Source organism: Mobula hypostoma, chromosome 16 (genome assembly GCF_963921235.1).
Source record: "Mobula hypostoma chromosome 16, sMobHyp1.1, whole genome shotgun sequence".
NCBI lineage: Eukaryota > Metazoa > Chordata > Chondrichthyes > Myliobatiformes > Myliobatidae > Mobula > Mobula hypostoma.
In genome coordinates, this window is record NC_086112.1 from 60,562,781 (window position 1) to 60,580,023 (window position 17,243).

Here is a 17,243-nt window from a genome sequence, read left to right on the forward strand (position 1 = left end):
CCACACATACTGCTTGCCCTGCTGAGTGTTTCATGCATTGTTTTTCAGACCAACACCATTCAGTTTTCAAAAAATTTCACATGCTGCTCTAGAACAATGGGTACTAGTACTTGTATTGCTATACGTTGTACTGACGCAGTATCATCGAAGCAATACTTCATTTTGAGAGACTTCTGATTTAAATATCCATGATGCAGATGTATTCAAAACCACAAGGACAGATTAGAGTAGGTGGCCAGAACTTTACCAGGGAGTTTTTAGAATTGTAAAGAAGAAAATTACACTTGTGGAAATTCTGATGTCGGAGCCTTGGCAGCTGAAGGCACATACCGGTTTTTCTTTTGTTTGTTTTTGGGGTGGGGGTGGGTCTGGGAAGCTAATATTCATTCCCATGCTAATTGCTGTTGAGGTTTTGATGATGTTGAGGTGCTGCAGACCTTCTGAAAGAATCTCCACATTGCTGTTGGCTAAGATTTGGCACCAGTGATACCTTCAAGTCTGAGGGGAGAATTCAGATTATCTCTCAAACACGAGAGAATCTACATGTGCTGGAAATCTGCAGCAACACACAGAATGCTGGAGGAACTCAGCAGGTCAGGCAGCATCTACGGAAAAGAATAAACAGTCAACGCTTTGGACCAAGACCCTTTGTTAATGTTTGTGTTCATAAGCAATAAAAAGTGAATTGAATCCCAAATTAATCACAGCCCAGGCAGTTTGAAAATTGCTCCTTGCTGGTAATCTGCTCGTAAGTAGCATCAATGATTGTATTGAGTTATGGTGCACTGCAAAAAGGTTTATCTTAAACAGTTTAATATTTTTTTATGTAAATGAGTGTCATAAAACTTGATACAAGTCCAAAATCAGTATCAATTTGAAAGATATTCTGCAAGTGTAAGGAATAACTAAGCACCTACTTCAATTACAGTGTCTACTTTTTTTCTTCAGACATTAATCTCTTCTAACTTCAGTTTTAGCTAATCATTATGCATCTGAATAATTTGTGGGTATTTTGATATCTTGAGCTTTGTACTTTAATTCTGTTTCCATGGAATAATAAGAATATAGAACTGAAGGTGGGTGCTCTTCAGGCTACATTATACTATAAAAATGTATAAGATTTGAAAATGAAGATATGCAAGGAAGGCCTTTGTAGAATCTTTAATACCTGTATTAAAGTAAATTTGGTTCTGGAGCTTGTTGGCATGCACTCTATTGTCACTATGCATTGTGCACATATACTGCACACTGCTGTTGATATCAAGCTACCAATAATGTGGGCTTGTATTTTTAGAAAGTTTACCTTAATGGTTAATTAAAATATAGCTGATCATAAGAAGAAAAACTCAGAGGTAATGGAGCGAGTCAAGAACGCGACTTCACTCCATGAGCGCTATTGGAAGTCCCCGTATTTTTAGAAAGTTTACTACAAATTCTTTTCGGTATTTCAAAAGTACATTGTTATTTTACATCTCAAAATAATTTTTAAACTCTAACTTTTTTTCCCAGCAAGTCATTTTGTGAATTATTTGGATACTCAAACTAAACCATGAGCTGTGTAATGCCCACTGTCACACTAAGAAGCCTATTGCAGTCCTTCAGAATACATACCATCATGCATACACTACTTGGTGTTTTCTGGATATTCATGCAAGGAACAGTCAATTTCACACTTAACAGTTCATTTTTCTCAAAGCCATGTGTGTTTGCTGTCATTACCTTCAAGAATGGCAGAGTAGTCCTATGAGGTATCAATCTGCAAAGGTCACCAAAATCATTTTTTTCTAGTGCACCATCCAATTCTATAATGATTGAAAACATTCAGGGCTTGTCTGAAAGAGTCAGACAGTGACGTGAGTTGATGTCAAAACTTGGATTTAAAACCTTGTATCCAAAGCTATTTTGCTTTGTTCAAACTCAAATTGTGAATTTGTCGGTCAGGGTTCATCCGGTACCCGGGCCCCAAGTGTTCTGAAATATATGCGTTGTTATTTATGTAAGTCCTTTGATTGTGAGGGCAAGTCAGGGAGATAAGAGGTGTTATGAGATTTTTGTATACTATCCAAGTCCTGCACCAGTATATTATGATAGCGAACAGGTTGATCTGATTTTAAGAGCTAATTGTTAAGTAGATCACAATACATAATGCCATCTTGTGAATAACTTGTAATAAAAGTGAAGCAGTCTGCTTAGATGTTGGAAAAGCTTAATCACTAAAATTGGAGCTTCAGCAAAAATTGTAATGTTCTTGTGAAACTACACCCTTCTATGCTGAACAAGCAGATGAACTATAGCTGAATAAATATGTAGCAACACACACATTCTGGAAGAACTCAGCAGTTCAAACAGCATCCAAGGAGGGATATGAACAGTCAGTGTTTCAGACCGAAATCCTTCATCAGGACTTGTGAATACCTAACTCTTTCGATTTCTCTTTTCTATTTATCATTTCTAATCGCTTCCAATGTTTGTTTGATCTTAAGCTTTCAGTGCACTTTAAAGAAAATTACAGCAGTTTGTTCCAAGTGTTCACTTTACTGAGCTATAATGGACAATTAAGGAATGAATCAAATGTCAATTCTGTAACTGAGCCTGAATTTTGTTTTTAAGGTGTGTCCAGGGGCGTTGGCTTCATTCGGTTTGACAAAAGGGTGGAAGCAGAGGAAGCAATCAAAGGGTTAAATGGGCAGAAGCCCCCGAATGCCACAGAGCCAATCACAGTCAAATTTGCCAATAATCCAAGTCAGAAAACCAACCAGGCAATCCTCTCTCAGCTGTACCAATCTCCAAACAGACGATATCCAGGGCCTCTCCATCATCAGGCGCAAAGGTTAAGGTATGAAATAAATGACATACGAAGCATTATTACAATTTAATGGGGATATTTTAACCCTTATTGGGAGTAAATGCTTCTTTGATGTTACCTGGATGCTGAATTGGGTATACATGGCAGCTTAATTTTTTTTTGATTATACTGAAGTTTGACCTGGATATTTAGCAATGTGCAGAATCAGTGATTTTCACGTTGCAACTCTGGGCAATGCCAGTTTAAAAATGAACATTTGGCTTCTGTTGTATTTTTTTAAATTTAGTTTGCAGTATTTGTGGTGTTTAGCTTCATATAAAACATAATTCCACCAATGCAATTTCTATGTTTTGCTGTGGATTATGTGAGTTTTTCCCTACAGTCTAAAATGTATCATAACAACCTTTTGTCTGCAGTTCACACCGATATCTATTGATGTAAGTAGCTTGTCATGTTGACACACACTAAACTTGATGACCCAAGCTATGGTCATAGTTCTTGAATTATGTTTGACTTCTATATTTCTACATATCAACAGCAATCATTTGATTAATTCTGGACTAATTTGTTGTTAAATAGAACTTAACCAATGGATTTCTGGAATATCTTACATACTTTGAAGGTTTAGTAAGCTGACAGCAGTGAGCTCTGCTTTTTGACCTTTAGTACCTTGTTTAATCAGAATCAATTGATTAAAGGCAACTGATTTCCCAAGAGGTATAGATCTTGTTTAGCTCATGCACAGTTGTTTTCTTAGTACACCTCTTGTGATCTAATGCGTTAGAAAGCAAATACAAATGGCTTGGAGGTTAGTTTTCAAACTTGCCTTTAATTCTGCAAAATGGCTCTCAACAGAAATGATTCCAAACAGATAATGGTAGAGCGTAAGCACAAGAGATTCTGTAGATGCCAGAAATCCAGAGCAACACATGCAAAATGCTGGAGGAACTCAGCAGGTCAGACAGTATCTACAGAGTAATAAACATCAATGTTTCAGGCAGAGACCTTCCATCAGGCTTGGCGAGGAAGAGGGAAGAAGTCAGAATAAGGTGGGGGGCTGTGGGAGAAGAGGTACAAGCTGGCAACTGAAAAATGAAAATGGGAGGGGGAAGAATGAAGTGAGAAACTGGGAGGTGATAGGTAGAAGAGGTAAAGGGCTGAAGAAGTAGGGATCTGATGGAACACGTAGCTGTGATAGCGAGTCTGGATGAGCACCTGGTCAAAGAGTTAGAAAGCAGAAACCAAAGGGGATAGCAGTACTTCCAGTGAATTTTTTTGGGCAGTTTATCTTTCAGCCAAGGTGCTGGTATGTTTTTAAACTCCTAATGTATTTGAAGGTGAGTGACGGGAAGTGGCAAAGAAAATGGGACGAAAAAGTAATTCAGTGGTTTTATATGTGTGCTTTTCATGAACTCAGTGGTTGCATATTTTGATTTAACCACATCTTTCCTGTTAGCAATGTCACTTTGAGGTTAATCATTCTGCAATTACTTTTGCAGATTATTCATTACTGGAGATAATCTAGGAAATAAGTAGAATTGTATAGGTTCAGGCTTAATCCAATTTGATCTGTTATCTGAAATTGTAAATAGCCACATGATCAATTTATAAGTTGTAGTACAATCTGAGATTCTGTTTATCAGTTGATGCAAGCTGGATCCATTCTTTCTGTATGCAGTATTTGTATTGACAGAGTTGTGTTTCATGTTGGCCTACATTTGTATTTCTGAAGGTTGCTCATGGAATTGTCAAAGTCTGAGTGATAGGATTTGGTGGTCTTGGGCGGCAGAGTCTGTGTCAATCCTTAACTGGAAATTTAAGAATATGAAACTACTCAGCATGTCTTATTTTAAGTGCATACCTGCTTTAAATTTTCTGGCTGAAAATGGAATTAATGAATCTCAATAGTCAAGAATTCTCCAGAATGGGACTATTGCCATTTTGTATGGCTTTCAATGTTCTGGAGCCTGAGTGATGTGCTGTGTGGCAAGAGGTTGGACTTTGCGCTGTGTTGTAGAATTAGGAAATGCTACGTCTGGAGCAGTCTGTTGTATGGAGTTGAATCGTGGACCTTGTGCAAGGAAGCGCAACGAGGACTGGAGGCATTTGAAAAGTGGTGTTTAAGGAGAATGCAGAAAATTAGATGGGTGATGAAGGTCATCAATACGGAAGTGTTGAAGAGAGTGAGGAGAGAAAAGGAGTTGCTGAAGAATGTGCAGTAAAGGAAGCTGGAATATGCCGGGTGCTTGTTAAGAGGTGGTGGACTGCAGAAATTGATATCGGAAGGGATTATAGAAGGAAAGAGGAAGGCAGTGAACCACTTGGTACAATAATGAGAGGCAATGGACTGGGTTGAGTTATGCTGAGGCCAGAAAAAGAGTGCAAGATCGAAGAAGATGGAAGTGCATAGCCGCCAACCCTGGATTTGGGATGGCACCCACTGACTGACTGGCTTTCCGACATGTGGCTGTAACACTCTTTCCAAAGGCCTATGGCACTGTGTAATGTTAGCATCCCTTCAAAAACAGATGAAGCAGAGCCTTTGTGATTGTGTTTTATCCAGTTTAGTTCTGAATACCATTGAGAAAGTGGAGCACCTTAAATATATAATGATTTAGCCTACTGCTGGCTTTGGATAGTGTTGTCACATTAGTTTTTCTTGCTCCATGATCTCAAGTTATTTTTCCCTTGAAGTATTTATCTAATATCTTTAGAACATTATATTTCAACTTCATTGTGACAAGTACGATAACTTCAGCTAAATAGCAGCAAGAACAAACTGTACTGGATTGCTATATATATATTATGCACACACTTTATTTGGTTCATTCAGGGAAGAGGATTTACCATATTTTTAATGTCTGATTTGGCATTGCTGTTGATCCTTAACTGCCTCTGTAAGGGAGACTAGGACTGGACAACGGATGTCAGTGACATTCACATTTGATCAGTGAATATGTATGTTTCCACCCACTGTTTTAACAGTATATATTAGAACATGATAGGCAGCAGTATTTAAAAAAAAAAATAATTTCAGGTAAATATATGCCTAATTGTTTGTCTATTAATTTTGTTTACTTCATTTGAATTTCTTGCTATCTACTTATTCACCAAGTCCTGGTTGGACTAGTGGTACTAATACAGAATATTTGTTCTTTGACCTGTGTAATTTCTAGTGGGTCTACTGTTTCTGGGGAGATTGTCCGATCGACAGTTCCTATCGCTTGGTTAATTTTATACTTCTAATTTAAATTTTAAAAGTAAGTTTATAAAATGATACTTCATCAAAAGGACCTCTTGCGCTAATCTCACAACCTTCTGTTCAGAAAAATTCATCAAACTGGTTAAGTAGTTGAGTCTAATGTGCGATAGATAACCTTATTTTACTGGTTAGCTCCAGTCATTATTAGATGGCCTAGACTTGGATGTCCCTTCTACCTTGTGAAGCTGTCTGAAATATCGGAGTAATCTTACATTAAAAACGTTTCCTGTGGTTGGCTTCAAGCCTTCTCAGCCAACTAAAGTTAAACTTCCATTCAGTTTTCTTGGTCTTTTTTGGAATTCTTCTAAATATGATATTGCTGAATCATGTTCTTTGGATGCTTTTATCATGCTAATCCAGTGCTGATATTTGTTCTTGAAAGCTCATTAATTGGGGTTCATTCTCCCGCCATTAATACCTTGGATGGAATCGAAGAATCCCCACTAACTTTGTGCCTCTCTCAGTATTAACTTTCTGTAAAAAACTTCCATTCCTCCACTTCAGTAATTGGTTATATTTACACTGTAATACTAATTCTGAGTGGTCACCAGTAGAAGAGGTGAATACTTCAAGTTACGGGGCATCAGCCTCTCAGAGGATATATCCTGGGCCCAGTATTGATGCAGTCATGAAGGCACGTCAGCAGCTGTACTACATTAGGAGTTTGAAGAATTTTGTATGTCACCAAAAGCTATCTCAAAGTTTTATGGATGTACGATGGAGAGCATTCTGATTGCAGCCTCCATATCAGGCGGTGATGCAATGCACAGGATAAGAAAAAAAGCTGCAGAGGGTTATAGACTCAGCTAGCTTCATGGGTACCAGCTTCTCCACCATCAAGAACATTTTCAAAAGGTAATGCCTTATCCTTCATTAAGGACTCTCACCATCCGGGATATGCCTTCTCATTACTACAGTCAGGGTGGATGTAAAGGGAATCTAAAGGTGCGCTCTTAACAGTTAAGGAACTGCTTTCCCTCTGTCATCAGATTTCCCAACTTTTTTATAGGGCCTCTGCCCCTTCCCTCTTCAGCCCTGATGAAAGGTTCCGGCCCGAAGCGTTGACTTTATTTCCATGGATGCTGCCCGACCTGCTGAGTTCCTCCAGCGTGTTGTGCGTGTTGCTTTGACCCCAGCATCTGCAGAGTATTTTGTGTTAGTTAGGTAATAAATAAATTCTGGCTGTCTACCCCATCTATGACACTCAAATTTATAAACAGCATATAGCTTACACTCACAATGAAGGGTTCAGGCCTAAAACGTTGACTGATCATTTCCACGGATGCTGCCCGACCTGCTGAGTTCCTCCAGCGTGTTGTGAGTGTTGCTCTGAACTGTTCCCACAACCTTTCAAGAACTATACAACTCACATTCTCAATATTTATTTATTTATCGTAAACGTGAGGGGTTCTGCTGATACTGGAAATACAAAGCACAACACACAAAATGCTGGAGGAACTCAGCAGATTAGACATCCAGGTAAACTAAGTAAATTAAGCTGCCAGTGTTTTGGCCCGAGACCATTCTTCAGGACTGGAAAGGAAGAGTGAAGATGCCATAATGCAGAGGTGGGGGCAGGAGAAGGAGGACTAGCTGTATCCATAATTTCAATTTAAAAAAAAATGCAGTAATTAGTATGCCAACTTTCCAAGAATCCTGTCATTATTTGTTGTTCCTTACTATTTAATAAATAAGATTCTAATTCTGGTGTCTAGTTCTGCACGTGATTACTGCTCAGCCTTCAACACAATAGTGCTCTCAGTTCTAATCAACAAGCTTCAAAACCTGGGCAACTCTCAAGATGGAGAAGCAATGCCATATATTCCATCTAGGTAGCCCCTAGTGTGATGGCATGTACATCGATTCCTCCTGGTAATCTTTGCCTCTTCTATCTCCACCTCCATTCCTCTTCTATCCCCTTCTCTGGCCTCTTACTACTATTCCTCACTTACCTATCACCTCCTCCTGGAGGAACCCAGCATGTCAGGTAGCTTTGACTTTCCCAACTTCTGGTAATGTCCACCACCCTATCCCTCCTCGTCTATTCCCACTCTGGCTCCCCTCATACCACCTTTCTCCTCACCTGCCTATCATCTCCCCCGGTGCCCTTCCACCATTCCTTTCTTTCCGTGCTTCGCTCCACTCTCCTCCCCACCCCATCAGATTCTCCTTTCTTCAGTGCTTTACCTTTCCTATGCACCTGTCTTTACCTTTCACCTTCTAGCTTGTCTTCCTTCCCCTCCCACCTTTTTATTCTGGCATTTTCCCCCTTTTCCTGATGAAGAATCTCAGCCCAAAACAGCAGCTGTTTATTCATTTTCACTGATGCTGCTGTGTTCCTCCAACATTTTGTGTGTTGCTGTTTTATTTCATCTGCCATCAGATATACAAGTAGTGAACATTAACTCATACTACTGTAGCTATGCAGAGATTGCAGGTGCTTTAGGATGTCATGAGGCAAGTCATTTCTTGCAGGATATCTAGGCGATGACTTGCTGGTCAGTGCTAAATCCCAAAATGTCAGTGGGGGACTTTGGTAATGTTGACTCATTACACTATATTAGCCATGATCACAGTTGGCATTTTTAGAGGTATGAAAGTTCATTGCCAGCTATCAACCCATGCTTAAGGACTGTCTGTGTGTTGCAAGCAGTGCTGCAGGTATTTGCTAAATTTTCTGAATTTGCAAATGGAAATTGGCCATCATGCAATTATCAGCACACATCTCCTTTTTCAGACCTTGAGATAGAAAGAAAGCCATATGATGCATTTGAAGATGGTGGGCTAATAAATAGCCAATTTTTGTTAACAGGGCACACCTGGGCAATTTTTCATGTTGGGTATTTTGTCAGTTTTGTAATTATATAGGGACAGCTTGCCTGAAAGTATGGTGGTGCATGTTTTCAGTCTCGCAAACTCAAATCAAATTCACTGAAGATTAGCTACTGCGGTGAAGAGTATCTGGAAGTTACAATTGATCATCCACCTGACACCTTTGCTGAAGATGGGAATTCATCTTTTGCGTTCACATGATGGATCCAGCTAACACAGGTGGTGGGAATGTTCTTTGCACCGCCTATTTGTGTTAACTTTATTTAATTCAATTCAAAAACAAAAAATCTGCAGATGCTGGAAATGTGAGCAATGCACATAAAATGCTAGAGGGACTCAGCAGGCCAGGCATATCCAATTCAATTTAACTTCAATTTGTCATTCACCTTACATGAATACAGCCAACTGAGACAGTGTGCTCCGTGCCAAAGAGCAAAACACAGTAGCAACAGTCTCAGACAACACAAAGCACATATAGCACGTACAAGGTGGCAAACACAAAGATATCAGTAAGTTACAGCCACGCAAATAGTTCAGACCTGAGGCATGAATGCTGCAGAAATCTGCAGTGGATCACAATGCAGCTCATCTTTCTCCTGGTGGCTTGTAAGCAGGTGACACTGCAGTTTGAGGCCTGGACCTTGCTGTGACCTTCAGTGCAAATAGGATTTGGGGTCAGTTAGGACTTTTGAGAGTCCATCCTGCTAGAGTACATGGGAGAAGCAGACCGCTGATTCATTGACCCCCCCCCCGCCCCCTCCAAAAATCCCATGCTGGTATTGTGACAGAGGATTTTGGACTTTGTCCCTGTGGGGACCAATCAGTCTGTTGATAAACTCACCTATTTGAGTAATCTGGTCTCCAGATATTTGAAAGGAGAATTTTCCAAGGTTGCTTGGGCTGGGAGCTACTTTGCTGAGCTCAGTGTCTGCTTGTCAGTATGGTTTTCTTAGTTTGGAGCTATGACTTATTTGAGTGGCCTCTTTGCCATTTCAAAGTCTAACACTTCAGTGGTCTGAAGTCGCCGATGGTACTGAGTAAGGAATGAAGAATTTGGGTCTGAAGTAATGATAAGGTTGTATTTTTTGGTCATTGCTAATGACCACCACCATAAATTAATACACTTCTCAATTTTCGCAGCTGGGATTTGAATTCTGATCTCCAGATTGGTAATCCAGGTCTCTCAAAGCTCTACGCTTCTTTTTGGATTCCAGACCTAATCAGTTCCCCTCTACCACCACTCTGCTCCGTCTAGCGGAATTAGTCCTTACTCTTAATAATTTCTCCTTTTGCTCCTCCCATTTCCTCCAAACTAAAGGTGTAGCTATGGGCACCCGTATGGGTCCTAGCTATGCCTGCCTTTTTGTTGGGTTTGTGGAACAATCTATGTTCCGTGCCTATTCTGGTATCTGTCCCCCACTTTTCCTTCGCTAAATCGACGACTGCATTGGCGCTGCTTCCTGCACGCATGCAGAACTCGTTGACTTTATTAACTTTGCCTCCAACTTTCACCCTGCCCTCAAGTTTACCTGGTCCATTTCTGACACCTTCCTCCCCTTTCTAGATCTTTCTGTCTCTGGAGACAGCTTATCCACTGATGTCTACTATAAGCCTACTGACTCTCACAGCTATCTGGACTATTCCTCTTCTCACCCTGTCTCTTGCAAAAACGCCATCCCCTTCTCGCAATTCCTCCGTCTCCGCCGCATCTGCTCTCAGGATGAGGCTTTTCTTTCTAGGACGAGGGAGATGTCTTCATTTTTTAAAGAAAGGGGCTTCCCTTCCTCCACTATCAACTCTGCTCTTAAACGCATCTCCCCCATTTCACGTACATCTGCTCTCACTCCATCCTCCCACCACCCCACTAGGAATAGGGTTCCCCTGGTCCTCACCTACCACCCCACCAGCCTCCGGGTCCAACATATTATTCTCCGTAACTTCCGCCACCTCCAACGTGATCCCACCACTAAGCACATCTTTCCCTTCCCCCCCCCCGCATTCCGCAGGGATCGCTCCCTACACAACTCCCTTGTCCATTTGTTCCCCCCCATCCCTCCCCACTGATCTCCCTCCTGGCACTTATCTGTGTAAGCGGAACAAGTGCTACACATGCCCTTACACTTCCTCCCTTACCACCATTCAGGGCCCCAAACAGTCCTTCCAGGTGAGGCATCACTTCACCTGTGAGTCGACTGGGGTGATATACTGCGTCCGGTGCTCCCGATGTGGCCTTTTATATATTGGTGAGACCCGACGCGGACTGGGAGACCACTTTGCTGAACATCTACGCTCTGTCCGCCAGAGAAAGCAGGATCTCCCAGTGGCCACACATTTTAATTCCACATCCCATTCCCATTCTGACATGTCTATCCACGGCCTCCTCTACTGTAAAGATGAAGCCACACTCAGGTTGGAGGAACAACACCTTGAATTCCGTCTGGGTAGCCTCCAACCCGATGGCATGAACATCGACTTCTCTAACTTCCGCTAAGGCCCCACCTCCCCCTCGTACCCCATCTGTTACTTATTTTTATACACACATTCTTTCTCTCACTCTCCTTTTTCTCCCTCTGTCCCTCTGAATATACCTCTTGCCCATCCTCTGGGTCACCCCCCCCCCCCCCGTCTTTCTTCCCAGACCTCCTGTCCCATGATCCTCTCGTATCCCTTGTGCCTATCACCTGTCCAGCTCTTGGCTCTATCCCTCCCCCTCCTGTCTTCTCCTATCATTTTGGATCTCCCCCTCCCCCTCGAACTTTCAAATCCCTTACTCACTCTTCCTTCAGTTAGTCCTGACGAAGGGTCTCGGCCTGAAACGTCGACTGCGCCTCTTCCTATAGATGCTGCTTGGCCTGCTGCGTTCACCAGCAACTTTGATGTATGTTGCTCTCAATAATTCATTTAGTTACTCAACTGCTATCTTGTTGTGAATTGTTTGGTGTCCAGTGTTGACATCAAACAGGTGAGGGTAATCCATGCAGTAGATTACCGTCTTTGTGCAAAAGACCTTCCGGTGAGGTAAGCAGCAGACGCTGCCATTGACCACAAAATCTGGCCCTTTTGTTCAGATTAAGGAAAATTTGAAAGGTTAAATTGAAACCATGCAGCACGGAAACAGGCTGCTCAGTCCAACTGATTCATGCTGACCAAGATTCCTCTTTGCTAGTCCCATTTGACCTGTATCCCTCTAAATCTTTCCTATCCATGTACCTGTCCAGGCTCCTTTTCAATGTCAATGTACCCACTTGCAGCCAGCCACCAGAGTGACAGTGACAGATGTAATCTTACCGGTTACTGGCAGTGCCATAATCTGTACTGTGGTACTTTGTACATTAATACTGTCCTTGCAGTCCCAATGGAAATGAAGCATATTATGATATATGTCTTCCAGTTTATTATTTACCATACTTTTTATTAATAATTTTTTGGTAGTTGTAACTGCACTGAGTGCTATCTGTCTGTTCTGGTGAAGTAATATTTATGTTGGGGTGGATCAAATTGAATGACCTATTCCATGTTAAATGTAACATTTGTTTGGTAAAGTGGAAGTTGTGTGTCATGTACAGGCATATGCAGTGACCACTCCATTGCACATCTAGTCACGTGCTGGCTGTAGCCGAAGCCGTTATTGCAGAGTCAATCCTGCTGATGAGCATTGAGCACTGATTATTATATTGCCCTGTGATTTTTTTTTTCCCTTTCCCTACAAAGATATTTATAGCTTGCTGAATTATTTCAAAGACTGATCCGTAGCCTGTTCTGTCATTTCAGTAATGGCTGTAGCACAATATAGTGGATATTGGTTAATTGGGACACATTGAGACCAGTACATATTGGCCCAATTAAGCGGCTGCTCCAGTTAGCCGAAGTTTCATGGAAATAGTTTAAAAAAAGACAAACTACATTTAACTGAGAACTAAATAATGTATTTAAATGAAATGCAGAACAAGTTGGAACACTACCAATGCTACTACAGTACTATAAAACTATTAGTTCTTAATAGTTGGTGGAGGAATTCATCCAGTGTATGCTGTCATGTTCCTTTGATTGACTAAATAAACAAAATCAGTGCAGACACCTCCTGCCTTCCTGCAAGGAGTAGTGTCAAAAACCCCTGCTTTTTAATTTGGTTGGTCTGTCCAATAAATAACATAACACAAGCATACTTTCAAATTCCTCATAGTTCCTAACTTGCTGAAGTAGTGAAATTGTTTCATTTTCACTCCTCGTTGTTTCTGGCATCTCCAGGCCTGGATGCTTGAAACCACAGTGAACAAAAGTTTTGAATTGTCTTGCTGCTTATTTCTCACCAACTGTCAGTGACAAAAATCATTGTTTTTTGAACACCATCACATGCGAATGACACCAAGCTCTAAGCAGGGTGTAGTGTCTAACAGCCACCTCTAAGTGCACGTGACTGCTGCTAGTTAGAAACTGTTGGCAACAGTCTCTTGCCCCAATTAAACAGCATACTGTCCCAAATAAACAAAGGGAGTCCTGTCTATTTGATCAATTGATTTTTGTTTAATAGTAGTCCCAAGTTAAGTGGCTGCCCAGTTTAAAAGATAGCCCAATTAACTGGAATCTGGTATACTATGGTTTGATTATTGGACACTTTTAAGATATTGCTTTCTGCAATAGTTCTTTTGTGTGTATCTTGTATATTGAATTGCCCAATGTTTGTTTTGCAGGTTGGACAATCTCCTAAATATGGCTTATGGTGTCAAGAGGTAATTGTCTCTACCTTGATCTTTAGCATTTTTCCTTTAGATATGTTGAAATAATCCATTATCTTGAAAGTATGGCATATCTGAGAAGGAAGAGGTGGCACCAGTTTGAATTGATTAAGTTAAATTATTAAAGCTAGAAGCAGAATGCTGAATTTTAAAGATGTCATTCCTATTTTGGGAATAATGCTACAAGCTAATTTGAATTCTTAAGTGTGAGTCATTTTATTCCGTACTGTTGTATAAAATGGTTTGTTAATTCACAATTTTAAAAGTACCCAAATGAGCAAATCATTTCATTACGACTCTAGCACTTTGTGTTCAATACACATTTTACATTTGTTTTCTAATCTCAAATTTCATTTGTTTGAATGTTAATTGTTTGTTCTCCAATTACTGTGATTGGGGAGGGGTTAATGTTTGGACAATGGTCTTGATGATTCTCTGTCTCCTTAATTTTTCTAAAAATGTAGACTGGCTAGTATTGTCTCATTAAGTAAATTAGACTTTTGCAGAACTAACAATATAATGTGTCTGCTGTGTATGAATGATTACAATGTAAATATTTTGTATTAAATGCTATGCAAAATTTTTTTGAATTCCAATATAAAGTGTTCATATTAGTTTGCTTTAATGTACACTTTATAGTCATGGATGCGGATCTATTGTAGCTTCTTACTTTTGGCAGGTTTTCACCAATGACCATTGATGGAATGACCAGTTTGGCAGGCATCAATATTCCTGGGCATGCTGGAACAGGCTGGTGTATCTTTGTTTACAATTTAGCACCTGATGCAGATGAGAGTATTCTTTGGCAAATGTTTGGACCATTTGGTGCAGTGACCAATGTGAAAGTCATCCGTGACTTTAACACAAACAAGTGCAAAGGCTTTGGATTTGTGACTATGACCAACTATGATGAAGCAGCCATGGCAATAGCCAGCTTAAATGGATACCGTCTAGGGGACAGAGTACTGCAGGTCTCCTTCAAAACCAACAAAACGCACAAAGCCTAATATGTAACATAACTGTTATATAGCTATTCAAAAAGACATGTTAAAGCAAAACTTTATATACTAGTGCAAAGACTTTGTAAGTCAGTGTTAAGAGAGAAGATTGACTATTTAGCATCCTAAGAATGAGAGGGTTTTATATTGCTGGTAACTTTGCATTAAATCTTCTTTCATAGCTTTTATGTTTTGAAAATAAGACGAGAAGTGCAGGTTTTTTTCTTACCTGTCACAAAACATTCTAGTGCCTCCTTTGAAGGAGGTGGACCTTTTAAAAAGAAACTGTTTCAGCTGAAGGAAGAAAGACTCCTAGATTTTTACACAACTGCCTTGAAACAGAACATAAAGTGAATTTGTGAGGCTTTGTTTCTTTTTCCTTTTTTAAAAGAAAATATATTTTGGTCAAGTATTTGATTTGCCTTTAAATTCATTGCATTTAAGTGATCAGTTTCAAAATGTTGGTTTACATTTTGTTTTCTTTATTTACATGTTAAGTAAAGTTTTATTTTGATAAGATTTTGGATTGGGAAAGGGTGGGCTGCAATTATACCTTATTGTAAGGTTCTTGGAAAATCTTTTTTTTTCGTAACACAGTACCTTGCCAAAGAGAGAGAGCCTCTTTGCTGAAGTGGATTTAAAAAAAAGCATCTATTTTTATAAAAGAAATTTGGAGAAACTTTTTACAGGACCTGGAACAAATATTTTGACTTGGTTACTTTGGGAATCTCTTCATATGACATCTAGTGAGCTTTTGAAAAATTAAAAAAACCAGGAAATTTCCAGTGGCTGGCATTTATTGGGAAGTCTTGTAATGTAGAGATTATCTTGAAGACCTTTGTATTACCAAGATATAGAACCAGTGGGCACTGTGGGTTTCGTTTGTATAATCAGTGGATCATCCTGGATATTTGTGACAAAACGGCTCACATTTAATTGTGATTTCAAGAATTAAAAAGAGGCTTAACATTGAGACAGTGCATGCAAATATATCAATTATTGAAAATTGGGGGAAATGTGTTCTTCCTGAAAGTATTCCCTTCTGTTAAAGCTCAAGGTGTTTAGTGATGTACACTCTCCTGCTGTATTGTCCGTGCTGGAATTGGGTGGAAAAAAAATGATTTGGAGTTGCTTTGCGATATAAATTTCAAAGCAATCGGAATAAATTTGGAAAATGCAGAAGTATAATAGACTGCACCTGAGCATTGTGTATTGTAAATAAGTCCTTGTGTTATGGACCTTTTCTGCTTTTTGTTTTTTGACTACATGCCGAGTGCTGTTAAAAGAACCTGAATGCTTTGTATGTTTTTGGTTTCTTGTAGACTGCATTAACATTACTTGAAGTTTACTTGTTTTGTTGTCCTAATGACCAGAATTGCAGTGCATCAGATTTGTTTGTTGTTGGTCTGTAGATAGTCTTGTTGCAGCTCTTTAAAACTATAGTGACACTGCTTTTGTTATATATGCATTTGTGGTACAATGGGTAAAGCCACAGTTTGAACAAATATGCTTACATTTTCATACTAAAAAGGAAGATATCCTGTTGAAATGTTAAAGTAAATTTGCAATTAATGCTTAAATCACTATGGGGAGATATAGCAATTCTTTATCATAACAGGAATAAATTTGAAAAACTCTATTTTCAGAGAAGCATCTAGCTTAACTTATTCTTCTAAGAACAAATTGGTTGTGGAATTGCAGTCCTCGACCAGGTGCACTGATAACTGTAGTTAAATGTCCTGCTTTGTGTAAACGGAAATGCTCATGTGCTCTTCCCCTTAGAACAAGCAATGTGCTATGCATAACATAGTTGTACATTTATCTTTGCTATTGCTTTTGAATACTGTAGTTATAAATTCTCAGCCTAGTTGAAGTACATATACTGTGAAGCACGTGGAAGTGGGCACCCACATTTTCATGCTAACCCACTCAATGCTGTCATCTAGAACTAATCCTTTAGGCCATTGCACGAAAAAAGGGTTGCGAGCCCACGTGCAACTTTTCAAATGGATATGAAATGTTGAGGCCTGAGATGAACGTAAATATGAATTACTAAGCTAGACAAGTACAGCAACATATTTGGGAAAGCATGTGAATTGGTCTTCACTTTACGGTGTTTATCATAGCACTTAATAAAATGTAAGTCTGTATTTATTTGAAGTTGTAAAGTATGACTAAATTTACATCGGTTGAATAGAATGTATGTTCTTTTGAGTATTTAAGAGGCTGTACATGTTTCTTTCCTTATATTGTGTTTGGATCATTTGTACCTTTTCATGTTCAGTACATCAATAAACAAAAGTTGAAGGGAAATAAAGCTTGTTTTAAGGTTCAATACACCTGACCACTGGGTTTTTCAACCCAGCTTTCATACTATGAGGAATTGGGGAAAGGGCATTTAGAACTAAATACTCAAGAAGCAGGAGAACAAGGTCCTTGGTTAATTGCTACATTGCTCACTTAAACTAGTCTACTAGTTGTGGAAATGATTATAAACCAATACAATATGCTGAACTGATAACTCTTGAATGTTGAGATGTGCTTTAAGCCCAAGTCTTAAAGCCTGTTTTGGAATTGCTGACAGGTTCTTAGATTTACTAAAACAATTT

General features: G+C 39.6%; 1 protein-coding gene across 2 annotated transcripts in view; it reads left to right on the plus strand.

Moving 5' to 3' along the window:
- elavl2 (ELAV like neuron-specific RNA binding protein 2) overlaps positions 1-16,940 on the plus strand; it is a 92,460-nt gene extending 75,520 nt beyond the window's left edge. For both annotated transcript variants that reach the window (XM_063069214.1, XM_063069215.1), the window contains 3 exons: positions 2,611-2,836; positions 13,592-13,630; positions 14,316-16,940. In XM_063069214.1, the coding sequence (XP_062925284.1) occupies positions 2,611-2,836; positions 13,592-13,630; positions 14,316-14,643 (593 nt within the window). In that variant the 3' untranslated portion in view covers positions 14,644-16,940. The remainder of the gene's footprint in view (positions 1-2,610; positions 2,837-13,591; positions 13,631-14,315) is intronic.
- Positions 16,941-17,243: the final 303 nt, after the last annotated feature.